This window comes from Aspergillus stella-maris (assembly GCF_047715825.1).
Source record: "Aspergillus stella-maris strain CBS 113639 unplaced genomic scaffold BDV14scaffold_10, whole genome shotgun sequence".
Lineage (NCBI taxonomy): Eukaryota > Fungi > Ascomycota > Eurotiomycetes > Eurotiales > Aspergillaceae > Aspergillus > Aspergillus stella-maris.
The window spans coordinates 1-14970 of record NW_027396804.1 but is presented as its reverse complement, the minus strand read 5'-3'; the positions used below and the strand labels follow the sequence as shown (position 1 = coordinate 14970).

The 14970-nt window shown below is 50.4% G+C and overlaps 4 protein-coding genes across 4 annotated transcripts; 3 read left to right on the top strand and 1 right to left on the bottom strand.

The window, feature by feature from the left end:
- Positions 1 to 875: 875 nt before the first annotated feature.
- On the top strand, positions 876 to 5221 carry BDV14DRAFT_197233 (Hydantoinase B/oxoprolinase-domain-containing protein; the record flags this gene model as incomplete). The annotated part of the gene is made up of 7 exons (XM_073772628.1): positions 876 to 927; positions 984 to 1169; positions 1219 to 1310; positions 1364 to 3949; positions 4009 to 4210; positions 4264 to 4968; positions 5028 to 5221. The coding sequence occupies 7 exons, from the start codon at positions 876 to 878 to the stop codon at positions 5219 to 5221; spliced, it is 4017 nt and encodes a 1338-aa protein (XP_073630963.1).
- A 1447-nt stretch (positions 5222 to 6668) lies between these two features.
- BDV14DRAFT_206718 (uncharacterized protein) lies at positions 6669 to 9530 on the top strand (the record flags this gene model as incomplete). Its single annotated transcript, XM_073774965.1, has 10 exons — positions 6669 to 6763; positions 6875 to 6997; positions 7044 to 7108; positions 7170 to 7370; positions 7427 to 8156; positions 8205 to 8353; positions 8416 to 8594; positions 8649 to 8829; positions 8884 to 9258; positions 9298 to 9530. The coding sequence occupies 10 exons, from the start codon at positions 6669 to 6671 to the stop codon at positions 9528 to 9530; spliced, it is 2331 nt and encodes a 776-aa protein (XP_073630962.1).
- A 1801-nt stretch (positions 9531 to 11331) lies between these two features.
- Positions 11332 to 12494, top strand: BDV14DRAFT_168042 (dienelactone hydrolase family protein). The gene is made up of 4 exons (XM_073767781.1): positions 11332 to 11509; positions 11565 to 11893; positions 11956 to 12073; positions 12174 to 12494. Exons 1-4 carry the CDS (start codon positions 11422 to 11424, stop codon positions 12374 to 12376), a joined length of 738 nt encoding a protein of 245 aa, XP_073630961.1. The 5' UTR covers positions 11332 to 11421; the 3' UTR covers positions 12377 to 12494.
- A 1369-nt stretch (positions 12495 to 13863) lies between these two features.
- Positions 13864 to 14631, bottom strand: BDV14DRAFT_168041 (uncharacterized protein). Its single transcript, XM_073767780.1, has one exon. The coding sequence runs from the start codon at positions 14425 to 14427 to the stop codon at positions 14248 to 14250; it is 180 nt and encodes a 59-aa protein (XP_073630960.1). The 5' UTR covers positions 14428 to 14631; the 3' UTR covers positions 13864 to 14247.
- Between the last annotated feature and the right edge of the window lie 339 nt (positions 14632 to 14970).

Genomic DNA, 14970 nt, shown 5'->3' with positions numbered 1-14970 from the left:
TTCGGAGTTTCGGATGCTTAAGCCTGTTACAGAATCATTTCCGACGCCAGCGTCTTACATTGTAGCAAAGCCACCAATTCTCAGGCATCATGCCCATTCTGCCTCTGCCAATGCACAAAGCCTAAGCCAAAGACCCCTTATCTCCCAAATCCTGCCCCTCAATAGTCCTCCTAGCCCTAACCTCCTCGTAAGCCCTCATTTTCTGCGTCGCCAGCCTCCTCATCTCAAACATATCCTCAAGCGGTACAACATTCGTCTCGAGAATGAGGGAATACATATATCTAGAGCAGGAATGTTCCATATGTGATGTTGTCAAACATACCTGTTACTGCGTACGCGGCGTGGAATCCGCCGAGCCAGTGCGCGCAGGTCGTCATTACCATGCAGAAGGGTCGCACGCATGTTAAATATATCTCCGCTGCAACAATCCGGGAGGGGTCCTAGATCTTGCGTGGTCTGCGGTGCGAGAACGAAAAGCAGCACGCTATACAGGCTTAGCACAAAGAACCAATGGGTCATAAATGCCAGTCTGGCACTACCGATGGGACATGATATATTTGGCATGGCCTGCCATGCCCCGATGGTTGTCCTATGGGGTAAGCTAAACCTTATCTGAGCGACTCCCTATCAGAGATAAGATATCACTTTCTCCGCGTGTGCTCGGCCGTCAATCCCGACACCATGTGTCGGACCACAGCTCCGTCTAGTTATCTCGGAGTTGTCCCCCGGATTTGGTACGGCCAGATTCCGTGGGGCAGTAGATATGCGCGTGGGTGCCCCTCCAAGGACGACAGTATATAAGATTTCAACAAAATTGCTTATGCGTGCCACATCTTTCGGATAGACTTGGTTGAATCTCTGATAGAGTCCTCATTATGGGTTCAATAGGATACACAGCGCCAATGAGCGATATCAAAGTGTCAATAGGTAAGGCTGCCGACTGACAAACGATCTCTATCACTAGCTGAAACATATATCTTTAGATCGTGGTGGCACCTTCACCGACGTTGTGGTGATATATCCTGACGGTTCCGAAAAGGTCTTCAAATTGCTATCAAGAGACCCTAAGAATTACCAAGATGCACCAATTGAAGCGTTGCGCAGAATTGTTGAGGAGGCCACCGGAACAACAATTCCACGGGGTGTACCATTGGATCTTAGTTGCATAGGTTGGGAAAATGGATCCTCTATACTCACTCTCGCTGACAACATAGTCAGGCTCTTTGCGTATGGGGACAACTGTTGCCACAAATGCTCTACTTGAACGACAAGGCGCTAAGACTGCCTTGTTTATCACACGTGGGTTCCGAGTAAGTCAAGTTGATGACTTCCATGTTGCGTGATTAACCAAGAATATCCATAGGACCTTCTCAAGATTGGAAACCAATCTCGCCCAGATATGTTCGCATTGAACGTGAAAAGACCTGATCTCTTGTACTCGAAAGTCATAGAGGTTCCGGAACGTGTGACTTTGTATGATTCGACCTCATATAGGCGAACGGACGATTATCAGGGCCCTGTTGATGGCCCTCGTGACGGAGCCTGCAATGGTACAGCTACCGGCTCGGATGATGTTGTAGTTGGTCTATCTGGCGAGAAGATCCGCATCCTTGAAAGACTCGACATGGAGGAAACGAGGAAAGCACTCGAAGAGACCTTTGCAGAGGGGTTTCGCAGCATCGCAATCTGCTTTTTGCATTCTTACACGTTTCCAGAGCATGAGATGGCAGTAGCAGAAGAAGCCAAAAAGATCGGCTTCACGCAGGTCTCCATTTCCAGCCAACTGTCGCCAGCAATCAAAATGCTTTCGCGAGCAAACTCCGCTGTCACAGACGCCTACCTGACACCAGAAATTCACAATTACCTGGAGGGTTTCAAGGCGGGTGTGGATACGAAAAGTTTGCAATCTGTCAACTGGAGGATCATGCAATCGGATGGTGGATTAGTACACCCGTCCAAGCTTTCCGGGTTAAGAGCGTTACTTTCTGGACCAGCTGGAGGAGTCATAGGATATGCACGAACCTGCTATACACCCGACAAGCCAAAAGCAGTTGTGGGATTCGATATGGGTGGAACCTCGACAGACGTATCAAGGTATGCTGGAACTTTGGAGCACGTCTTCGAGACCACTACTGCTGGAGTTTCCGTGCAAGTCCCGCAACTTGACATCAACACGGTTGCTGCCGGCGGTGGTAGCGTACTGGCATGGCGAAAGGGAATCTTAGCTGTTGGACCCCAGAGCGCCGGCTCCCATCCCGGGCCTGCTTGTTATCGCAAAGGAGGTCCAGCAACCATCACTGATGCTAACTTGGTTCTTGGCCGTATCCTTCCAAAACAGTTTCCATCTATATTCGGACCCTCACAAGACCAGCCACTGGACGTCGATGCGTCCTATGAGAAACTCACGGCTCTAGCAGACGAGATCAATCGTGACCAAGGCACCACTCTCAGTGTCCACGAGGTGGCTAGCGGTTTCATCACAGTGGCCAACGAGACCATGTGCAGGCCCATCCGCGCCCTCACAGAAGCAAAGGGTTACGCGGCGTCTGACCACATTCTCGCAGCTTTTGGCGGGGCTGGCGGACAACACGCCTGTGACATTGCCCGTGCGTTAGGTATAACAAGGGTTGCGATCCACAAATACTCTTCTGTCTTATCGGCGTACGGAATGGCGCTTGCAGACACCACTCAGGAGGAAAGGAAACCTTGTTCTGAGATCCTTGCCACACCGACGCAGCCGCAAATTCGACTTGTGTTCGACGAACTGGAAGAAAAGGCGACAGCATCAATTCGAGAGACAGATCCAGCATGCAAATACCTGGAATCAAGCTACTTCCTCAATCTTCGATATGACGGAAGTGACACGTCCCTTATGATAGAGAAGACTAATGGGTCCTGGGATTTTGCCAGTCGGTTTATCGATCAACATCATCAGGAATTTGGTTTCACACCAACAGGGCGGAATATCATTATCGATGACATTCGGGTCCGAACGACGGCCAAGACAATCTCATCAGAAGTTCCTGGTTTGAGTGAGCTGGAGAACATCAAAACTTCACGTCGAGCGGAATCAAAGGAGACAACTAAAATGTTCTTCAGCGAAACTGGATTAATTGATGCCCCTATGTTTCGCTTACAGGACATCAGCATCGGAGAGACAGTCTGTGGACCTGCCGTTGTCATCGATCAGACTCAGACAATCGTTATTACGCCGAATGCCACTGCCACGGCATTATCGTCAATGTTGGTTACCGACGTTGAAAGCCCTCCTGCCACAGCTGCAGAAAGGGCCATTGACCCAATCAAGCTATCCGTCTTCGCCAACCGCTTCATGGGAATAGCTGAGCAGATGGGCCGAGCGCTTCAGAAAACGTCAGTAAGTACAAACATCAAGGAACGCCTTGACTTTAGTTGCGCTATCTTCTCAGCCGATGGCGGGCTTGTGGCAAACGCTCCGCATGTGCCAGCAATGCTGGGTAGCATGGCACATGCAGTGCGCTGGCAGATTGAACATTGGTCAGACAACATCAAAGAGGGTGATGTCTTTCTGAGCAATGCACCCGCCGCTGGTGGTGCGCATTTGCCAGACTTGACCGTCATCAGCCCCGTATTCGACGATGCCGGTGAGAAGATTCTGTTCTGGACAGCTTCGAGAGGGCATCACGCGGATGTAGGTGGGATTGTGCCCGGTTCGATGCCGGCCACCTCCAAAGAGATTTGGGAGGAAGGGGCAGTTATCGACACAATGAAGATTGTAGAGAACGGGGTTTTCCAGGAGGAGCGAGTCTACGAGGCAATGGTAGTGGCACCTGCTCGGTTCCCTGGATGCGAGGGGGCCAGGTCATTCGAAGACAACATCACCGATATCAAGGCTCAGGCTGCCGCCAATCACAAAGGCAACAGCCTCATCGGGTTGCTGATCAAGGAATACACCCTGGACACGGTCCTGGTAAGTGGAATGCAGAGGTTTCCAGGCGAAGCAACACGGGGCTAACAAAAAAACCGCAGTTGTACATGGGTGAAGTCCAAAGAGCCTCAGAGAATGCCGTCCGGGAGCTTTTCAAGAGGATGGTTAGAGAAAAGGGACGATCAGTATTTGAAGCGGAGGACTTCATGGACGACGGTTCGGTTATCAACCTCAAAATCACCATTGACCCCAGCTCGGGAGGCGCAGATTTTGACTTCACCGGAACTAGTCCGCAGGCATATGGTAAGTCATGCTAGCGAGGCAGAAGCACATGACTAACGTGGGAATCTGGGCAGGTAATTGGAACGCTCCTAGAGCTATTTCCAACGCGGGCATTATCTATACATTGCGATGCCTGGTGGGCGGCGATATTCCTCTCAACCAAGGGTGCCTTCTTCCAGTTCGTTTAACGATTCCTGAAGGTAGTCTGCTCGCACCAACAAAGGATGCGGCCGTTGCTGCTGGAAATGGCTTGACGAACCAACGTCTGGTTGACGTTATACTGAAGGCGTTCGAGGTCTGTGCAGCAAGTAATGGTTGCATGGCGAACTTTACTTTTGGACTTGGGCAGAAGGGCGGATTCGGATACTATGAGACAATCGCAGGCGGCAGTGGTGCCGGACCCTCTTGGGTTGGCGAGGACGGCATCCACTGTCATATGACAAACACTCGCATAACAGATGCTGAGGTCCTAGAGCGCCGGTATCCAGTCTTGCTCAGAAATTTTGGCCTTCGAGCAAACAGTGGAGGAGACGGTCTCTTCAGAGGTGGTGACGGTGTAATTCGCGAAGTCGAGTTCTTGATCGACATGCATACCGGCATCCTGTCAGAGAGACGCGTGTTTCAACCATATGGAATGGCAGGAGGTAAGCCGGCTGCGAGAGGACTGAATCTGTGGATCAGGAAGAACGGACAGATCATCAACGTGGGAGGGAAAGCGTCGTGCTATGTGAAGGCCGGAGACCGACTGCAGATTTGCACACCGGGTGGAGGCGGATATGGTAGTAAACAGAGCACATAAAGACGAGTATAGTAATGAAAGTACTCTTGATTTCATCAGAAGAATCGTTCCCGGTAACAGAGTTGAACGAGCATGAATCTTGCTCCCAAATCATTGATAATCCAGTTTTGCAACTCCGGGTTGTCATAAACACCGGCTACAACGAATCTCTTCCTATGCTCATGACATGCTTGACTGATTTTCTCAAGAGACGCTCAATTATCTACTCTGTCAAAGTTGCCACCGATGCCTAGGTCGATAGTGAGGTCCCTTGATCCCACCAAAACAACGTCGACTCTGTCCACAGCGGCGAATTCATGTGCGTTATCCACGGCGTCCTTGCTTTCAATCATGGCAAATACAGTGGAGGGATGCGATCTGAATAATTTGAGCACTGGGCGAGATTTTGATACCGAATGACTTGCACAGTTTATTTGAAGCTACGGAAGTCTCAAGATTGTTTGAGTACAATGATGGCATGATGAGCGCAAACGATAAATCTCGTGTGATCTAATCTAGCAAATGGCAACCCATTTATATGCTGCCCTGGCTTTAAGTCTCGACCATGCTTCGATGGCCCTCCGATGGCGTCCCCGAAGCCTTAAAGCCACATCACGGAGCCTCCGAACCCTAAACGCAATGCGGCGCCAGCCCAAAGAGCAGACGGCGTACGGTAGAAGGAAGGCGAGAGCAGGGGGAAAACCATGATTCTCTAGCCCATTCGGCTACAAGAAAATAACTGTCTATGCGGAAAGCTCTGCGATTCTCCCAGTACCGAACTGCCGACATTACGTCCGCTTACGATGTCCCAACCTGCGTCGCCCGCCTCACGTTCTACCATCTCTTTAGATTCCTTGTGTATAGCGCAATTGCTAAGCCCACCGCAGCTGCAGGCTCCACAACAAACTTGGAGTCTCTCAAGAATGAGCTTCATTGCTTCCAGAATCTCTTTCTCACTGACAGCACTACATGTGCTGAACCCCACGATCCCTGTCTTCAAACCATCATTCTCAATCCAGTTCTGTTGCTTCTTGAGCCTTTCAACTGAGCGAAAAGTATCCCGAGCTCTGCAGGCACCTCTCCGTCACAGTTCTCACATTTGAACCACACCTGAATAACTGGTCTGCCATTATTTTGCGATGCAGGTGTCAGCTAATTCAAGAATGCGCTCGTAACCACAGGGGTGAAGTGCACATGAGATCATTGGACCTCTACCTGTCTATCGGTCTCCAGGCCACTTGTCTCTTATTAAATACGGAGCGGGAGTTGGAGACAGTAAAGCCTCTGCGGGGTATAGATTAGAATCTTCTCTCGGCATCTGCTCCCGACATCAACGAGGAGTCTTCTGCCACCTGCGTGACTCGGGATCGGTCTCGATCGTTGCTCCGTTGAATGGATTCACCTCGCAGCTTACATGCCTTTGGAATCATTCTATCAGAGATGGTCACGATGCCGATGGCATGATAATCCGTTATCTTTACTCTAACGCCTTATCTGTCTACCCAGGAACGGAGGGCCCACCCAGATGTTGGAGATATCTCCCTCGGCTTAGTAGTCTATCGGTCTCGGACTCCTTCTCCGATTTCAGTCCGCACTTCTGCAAACCGCAATTGACCTCAACTGAAGCGACAAAATTGCATGGAACAGCGCTACTTAGTTGAATTGCTCATGACGTACCGTCTTCCGTTGAACTGATAAAAAATGCCTCGGGGTCAAACTCGCGCTCAAACCCCGTCTCGGGGAACAACCCGGAGTCGCAATCGCGCGATGAGGGACTCGCCAAAAGTGCCTACCGCGTGAGTTTCTCCATCATCTGCTGCCTAAAATTTCCACTTATCTGTGTACTATGTTGTGTTTTCCGGAACTGTGAATCTGTATATAATCTAGTATTGCTAATGACAATATAGCTGCCTCCTTTGCCGACAAAGAAAGGTAAAATGCTCGGGCACAAGTCCATGCATTTATTGTACCAAAAGAGGCTTGGACTGCAGCTTCTCTGAGCATGGAAAGAGAAGAGCATATTCCGTAGCGTACGCTCTATCTGCTTTTGTTTTGAACCAGTTTAACCAGTGCCAGACGCATTGAATATCTTGAGGCTCGTCTGGCTAGCTATGAGACAGGAGCTGAACCTATAAGCCCTCGTATGTGCACCTGTAATTCCCTATTCCTGGTTCATGACTGACGCAAGCGAATGGTCAACAGTGGTACAGGTAGAAGCGCCGGCCATTCCATTGAGTGAGGAATCGTCGACAATACCTGGTCTTACTCGGGCACGAAGAAGTTCTACGCGCATTGGAAACAACGCATTCCTTGTGGAATCCCTAGGAGCTCTTCCTGGAACCCCTCGTCCAAATCTGGCGACGAACAATACTCCAGGGACAATAGAGCTTTCGCCAGGATCAGGTAAGGGTTTACCTCGGCCGTGCCTTCTGACAAGCGGCTAGTTGACACAATTACAGCAATTGCTGCAGACTCATCGCTGAGCTCTAGCTACACATTTGGCTCTAGAGTTCAAAGTCTACTCAACGTCTCGAGGTCAGGACAACGTCGACAAAGTACTCCCAACGCCACTAATTATCTGCTACAACCACCGCCCCAAAACATGCCCATATTCAGTATATCTTCGCTTCCTACAGAACGTGAGGCTTTCCAACTGTTGGAAACATTTGTATTCTACATTGGCCACACGCAGAATTATATTGATGCCCGTGAAATATCAGATATGATCGGGCTTCTGTATGCCAATCAAGACAACACTACCTACACCGAAAGCCTTTGGACTATGGAACTTCTCCTGGTTTTCGCCATTGCTAGGCTCTTTACAGGAGACTTCGGTGATGAGTTGCATAGAACTGACAGTTTCCCGGGCTATTCACTGTTCGATTTTGTCAGGGGGCGTATACCACCATTGAGTCAGCTCTACGGCATTGGACGAGTTGGCGTTGAAGTCATGGCTTTGGTTGCGGTATACCTACAGAACATCTATCGCAAAGAGGAAGCGTACGTATACGTGAGTATGGCCGTCTCTCTAGGATATATTAACGCTTTCGAAATAACAATCCTGCAGATCAGCACAGCCCTGAGACTCGCAGTCTCACATGGCTTCCACCGACCTTCTGGTGCAGAATACTTGCAGTCTGAAGCTACACATATCAACCGCCTGTGGTGGTCAGTTTATCATCAAGAGAGGTACTATTTTTTCCTCTTGACACAGCATACATTTGCTGACCGGCACAGACGTCTGGCAGCAGCTACTGGTAGCCCGCCCGGGATCAGCGATGCCGCTGTAGAGCAGCCACTACCCACGGATTCCATCGGTTTTACGCCATCTGCGCCAATGCGAACGAGCATCAAGTTAGCTCAAGTCTACGGCCAAGTCATGACAGGTTCGAGACATTCCCCAATAATCTACATTTGTATAACCAGAACTGATACCTTCCTAATCTAGTGCTCTACCGTTCAACGCCGCAGGCGGAGGATACATTTGTCTCCAATGTGCAAAGTATCATTCGAGGGCTGTACGATATATCGGATGAGATTCCCATGGAATTAGGTACTGGTATGCCGAAAGCTGAACGAGACCTATCATTGAGGACTTCGGCTGCCCTTCACCTGATGTTCTACCAGGTATGTCTGGGTCCATTCTCAGTCATAATACACTTTCTAAACAAGATCAAATAGGCACTTCTATTGACCATTCGCCCTGTCATGCTACATATCGCTCAACTGGTCCTTAGTGGAAAGCCACCTCAGGCCGGAATTCTCTATTCATCCCCCATAGGAAAACTATGCAGAACATGCACCGAGGCTGCAAGAAGGCTGCTCAAGGTCTTGATGGCTTTGCGTCAAAATAAAGCTTTAGGTTCGTGGCCCTGTTGCAGTAGATATAGCATTCCTCCACTGACGCCTGCGCTAGCACTCTTCGGCTTCTTTGACTTTGACGGCATCTTCTCAGTAACGTTCATCATGATTCTTGCGGCCATCTTGGACTCTGCTTGCACAGAAAATCAGAGAATTCAGCCCACTCCGGGATTAAGCGAAGCTCTAGATCTGATACACCATGTCGCAGACCATGAGAATAAATTTGCAGCACAGTGGCTTTGCGACATCGAAAAAACCTGGGCCCAGCTGTGCACCCGCCTCGACATGCCAGAGTCGTATAAGAACATATCTCGAAGGGTCTCCCCTGATGATTCCCTTACCCAGACTGCAAGGCCCTCCCAGGTACCGGACGATGCGGACAACACTCGAATAGAGACACCCGATCGCGATAATACACCCCTGAGACAGGGTGCTGTTATCGATAACGCGAACGGGCTCCTTGATTTAGGTGCACCCGAGCAACAATCTATTCTCGCCGACCTTGATCTATGGAGTGATATCAATTACCTATGGGCACCGCTTCCTGAAGACTGGGAAATGCCCCAAAACAATCATAACGCAACAATTCCTCAAAGCTTGTATCAAAACATCTACGGAAATCAGCAATGGGCACTGACGGGCGAAGACATGGGTGACTTTGCGGAACTTGGTCGCCACGTCGGCACCGATCATCCTTCCTGAGGTCATTGGCATTCGGAATGGACGCTACGCAGTACGCATATATGGAGGAGCCTATCCGCGTCGCTGAAGCTGGCAATCGACTACCTGCGGTCCAAATTTTAGGGCTTCGCCTCATGTTCTTGCCGGTGACACCCAATAACCTGTTGTGGAGAACAACCCGACACCTTCGGCCTACGCCTCCGAACTTCTCGGCATCGTGTTGATCACGCCGATACACGTCGTTGTCAGAGCATTCGGACGTCAGTGCCGAAAGGTGAGGCTGGGTCGATGGCTCAGGTCATGCACCTATAGCATCATTATCAGGCCCTTGAGGGCATCACGGTTCTTATGTCTCCGCAATCCTGCACCCTTGCCCTTACTAGAGCAGACCAAACCTGGCGAGCGCAGCAGCAAGCTAGCATATGACAGCGACATAAGCACCGATATTCCCAGCTACAATGTCTATCGAGATGGCAAGCTAGTCTCTGCAAGCACCTCGAATATAACCGCCGAATGGAGTAATCAGCACGTCGGCTTTCTCCTTGGCTGCTCTTTTACGTTCGATACCGCGCTGGACGCGGCTGGACTAAAGCCCCGAAACATGGTCGAAAGTAAAACACCCCCAGTCTATACGACATCCGTCCAGCTTGGCCCAAACGGCGTCTTCACGGGCGCATATATGGCCGTCAGCATGCGCTGGTATCGACCACAGGACTTGGCGCAGGCGCGGAGAATCACAGCGAAGCTCAGTAAGCAGCACGGAGAACCGGTAGCATGGGGCTGGGAGGGTACCAAGTATCTAGACGTCGAGTTGAAGCTCAAATCAAAGGGGGTTGACTTTGGAGAGTGGAGTGAGCCGCAGGATGGCGAGATCCCAGTGTTCTGGGGATGCGGCGAGCTGCCAAGATACCGGGTCTCTCGATGTCGCATTTTCCAGGGTGAGGCTCTTATGTCCCGCATGCAATGTTGTTGCGATTGTTGTAGTGCTCACATCTACAGAGTATACCAGGGCAATGTTTGTCACCGACCTTACCGGCCAGGCAGTGGAAGAGGACAACCCCATACCCTAAACTGGCCAAAACCCAAAGTTTACAATCACCGCCTCACCGCATGAACGCGACTCAATCAACGATGCTCAAGACCCTTGGCAATGGTTGTTGTTGTTTGGTGTTTCAGGCAATGCCCGTTGCCCTGATCTACATCTCGGCAGAGGATCTTCAACGCCGAAGCGGAAACGGATGACGGGAACGGACTTAACGGAGCAACAACCGGTTCTCGTATTCCACAACACAAGCTTTCTGGTCCTGCTGGCAAACTCTTTTTCCAATATCATTATGCATCTGCGATCCTCATTTTTTCTCCGACATGCATCCTTCTACTGTAGATTCAAGCGCCGGCTGTCGGGGGAGATCCGATCCGCTTACCCGGACAGAAAGCCATTGAGATAGAATCCGCATTCAACGGCTCGTGAATGGGTCATTAAAACGGGGTCTTTGACCTCTATGGAGTATACGATACACCGCTATCACGTTCTCCGTTGTCGGCTCCCCGCAGCGGGCGACAGTAACCTCGGTGCATTTCGCCGGCGATCAACTGTCGCACAGCGAGACACTGGCCCTGGGCGCTCACATTGGCAGTGCAGCCTGCACAGAGCGGTCGGTAGATGAAACCTGGAAAGCGCACTAGTCGATTGGGCTCAGTTATACCTTGCGGGCGTCTGGTTACGTAGCCAACCCAGGGAAGTGGGCGAGGGAGGGGCCCAAGTGGGGAGGCGATCACTTAATAATACTCAAAAGAACTTCTTCACGGCGACGCGGCTAATAAATATCCTCCAACTGCCCCTCCCTCCCCTCACTACTTTCTCTGCTATCTATCTCTCATTTTTCAAACTCTCCCTTCAGCATAATTCACAATGGCCTCTAACCCCCCTGGAGCTTGCTGCGCCTCCGGCTTCAAGCACGAAGGCACCCCCGTCGGCGAGACCAAGAGCATCAACGGCAGTTAGTCCCCGTCTCCAATTCCTTATCTTCCAGAATTTAACCAACTCCCTTCCAGCCGAGACATACATCGTCTACCCCAAGGACAACAAGACGCCCGAAAAGGCCGTCATCATCCTCTCCGACATCTTCGGCGTCTACGTCAACGCCCAGCTCCTCGCCGACGAGTACGCCCAGAATGGCTACCTCGCTGTCCTCCCTGACCTCTTTCGCGGCGACCCCATCAAACTCAGCGACATGGAGTCCGGCAAGGCCGACCTTCCCGCTTGGTTGCCTAACCACCAGGCTGCGAACGTCGACCCCATCGTTGAGGCTACGATCAAGCATGTGAGGGGTGATATTGGTGTCAAGCGTGTTGCTGCTGTTGGGTACTGCTTTGGTGGCAAGGTATGCAATTGAACTTAGGACTGCGACGCGCTGTATTGGATGCTAATGCGAGAATTGAACAGTACGTCTGCCGCTTCCTCAAGTCCGGCAAGGTCGACGTCGGCTACACCGCGCACCCCTCCTTCGTCACCGAGGAGGAGCTCGCCGCTATCCAGGGTCCCCTGTCCATCTGCGCTTCCGGTGAGTCTTGCCCCCACCCAATCCATATTCCTAATGCATCGCGCAATTCATTCGACCCCTTGCGCAGTACAACTAAATAATCACTAACATGACACCACAGAAATCGACCAAATCTTCACCACCGAACTCCGCCACAAGTCCGAGGAGATCCTCATCAAGACCGGCCAGAACTGGCAAATCAACCTGTACTCTGGCGTGACGCACGGCTTCGCCGTCCGCGCGGACCTCAGCAACAAGCACCACAAGTTCGCCAAGGAGCAGGCCTTTGCGCAGGCCATCGCTTGGTTCAACCAGTACTTGTAGATACTAGATACCTAACTATGACGTGCATGACGTGATGGAGTAAGGGGTTGTATATGTGGCTATGCGGAGGTAGAGAGTTATACTATACCTAACCTATGAATGATGAATGATATATACCGATACAAGCATTAATTGAGTCCTTATCTCCCTTTTGGAAACAGTGGGGTTTATACTCTCTAGTAACTGTCAAAAACTCAATAGTAGCGACACAAGAGCCCGGGGAGCCTCATGTGGCGTCGGCGCCTCCCGGGTTTGGGTTAGTGGTGGCGAAAACGGAAAGTTAAGCATTTTGACTGGGACGGACCTACGGGTACTACTAGAGCATGAATCGTGTTTTCAGCAATGGACTCTGTCGACCCGCGTAAATTGCAGATATGCAGGTGCACAAGTAAACTAATCTAAACTAGGTACTCCGTGTCTAGCGAGTAATACCTATGGCCAAGTAAAATTGCCTCACCTGCCTCCTCGAACTTTGCGCGCGGCCGGGCGAGATCGATCGACTGATTCCGTCTCCTTTTCAAGGCTCACAAAGGGGGACGGTTCAAGCGGGCAGGGTGAGAGACGACAGGCAAGAATGAAGTAATGATATATAGTCATTTGTGCCCGGGAAAAAAGGAGCACCGACTCGGGCAGGCGCCAGTCGTTCTTGCCCTATCTACAGCGACTCAGGTAATTCTAACTAAGAAGTTGCGTTGGACGACGGGATAGGTAAGGAAGGCGCGACTTGATCCTGCCAGCTGATAGGGAAGGTGCGAAGGGCAGGAATGTAGGTAACGTGCCTTTTTTTTTTTTTTTTTTTTTTCGCGACGACCGGTGGAAGCTTAGCTTAGCTTCGCTTAGGAACTCAGAGGCCTTAGTAGCATCTTAAGGTGTAAACCCTTCAACCGCTAGATTGGGGAATCTTTCGAGCGCACGAGGTCTCGAAGGGAGTTTATGCAGGACGCCCATGGAGACATAAAGAGCCATCTTCTCTACTAATGAAAAAGAAAGCGGGATTTACGCTGTTCCTATAGAGGTACCTACGGTCCGGCACTAGGTAGTTATCTAGATTCTTATATATTCCCATTCCCCCAGACCGCATTATTCTTCCCGAGCCGCTGTTCATCTGATGAACTGCGCCGCTGACCTTCTTGGCAACGAGGTAGACCCATACACCTATACGGGCGAGCCTGTTAGCATATTGTCAACGGGACACGGGCGGCTGTCGCTGTCGCTGTCGCTGACGGGCTGCAGGCTCTAGACGTAGGCAGGTGATCATGATCTCATGGTTCTGTGGCGTCTGCTTTTTTGATCCTACTGATATATGTATATGTATGAGGCTGGAAGCTAGATCGTGGAGCTTTGAGTGGTTCCAACCGAATAGTAACCTTGACGCCGGTATTCAAGGTAGCGAATGGTTTTACTTTTTACTAATATGGACGTTCTAGAGATGATGGTGAGTGAGCCGAAATGAGAATGTGAGACGAAAAACGAAGAACGAGAATGAGTGCGTGAGTGTTTGCTGTTGAGGAGAAGGCTGGGCCCCTCAATGGACCTAGTAAAAAAACGGTGGATTTTGGGTAGTGGCATGGAACCTAGGTGCAGGATCGTGTAGCTTGCACGATAGGCTCCATAGTATACAGATACTCAGACCCAGAGTATGAAGTTATGAACCTCAACCCTCAATATCGCGTTGCGATATACCCCATCAAGCTAGGCCGGAGTAGGCTACCTCCCTCACACTCTAAATTAACCTAAATTAATTACCTTAATGCTTAATCAGAGAATTGTGGCCCTAATATTTATTCAGCTGCACTAGCCCAGCCACGGCGTTTATGTGAAAGCTGTCGGGCATCCGAGGTTCCGAAAACCCCGAGTTACCTTCGTATCCTTCAGAGCTTGGAGGTGGAGGTAGGTGAGGTGAGCTGAACTGAACTGAGCCCGGACTTCTTTGCGCAAGCCCTAATGTGATCTATTAACCTGATACCTAGCCTTGGTGGTGAGTGAGAGTTGATTCGATGGTGAGAAGCTCGGAGATTATCTTTTGCATGGCGTGGTGGTGTGTGTTGCATTATTAATACATGGGTTGGTAGGTTGGATGCCGAAATTCCGAGTCGATGACCTATTGTTATCGTTGCGGGTTATATAGTTGGAAGGTCGGAGATCGAAGGTCGCTAATAAAAAAATTGTTGGAGTTAGTAGTGAGAGCTCTGGTATACCCAGTCGAGGAGACAGAGTTGCTGCTGACTTTGCTGACGGGAGTATTTGCTATGCTACGAACTCTATGTCAGACAGACAGCAGGCAGCAGCACATGTTTTATACATGGCATGGGCAAGGCATGGCACCCATGGCATCAGCACCCAAGCACCCAAGGATCAGCTGGGCGGAAGTGGAAATTTAAGTCTCCGAGGAACTCCAAAGTCAAAGCACGAAGGAAATGACCGACAAGGATAAGCGGCACCAGCGAACAGAGATGGAAAGTCAACGTCTTTCTTTAAAGGGAAAGCAGGCTGACTCCAATTACGGCAGACTATTAGAACAAAACTGCAACAATAAAAATTTCACGTCAGCGCTAGTATATGACCGGCAGAAAACTACATACATAAATTTGCTT

Bases quoted from the DNA above. Each gene is read 5' to 3' on its own strand.
- BDV14DRAFT_168042 (XM_073767781.1), top strand. From the start codon at position 11,422: ATGGCCTCTAACCCCCCTGGAGCTTGCTGCGCCTCCGGCTTCAAGCAC. The intron at 11,510-11,564 runs GTTAGTCCCCGT...ACTCCCTTCCAG, and splicing joins GACCAAGAGCATCAACGGCA to CCGAGACATACATCGTCTAC. The intron at 11,894-11,955 runs GTATGCAATTGA...AGAATTGAACAG, and splicing joins GGTACTGCTTTGGTGGCAAG to TACGTCTGCCGCTTCCTCAA.
- BDV14DRAFT_168041 (XM_073767780.1), bottom strand. From the start codon at position 14,427: ATGCAACACACACCACCACGCCATGCAAAAGATAATCTCCGAGCTTCT.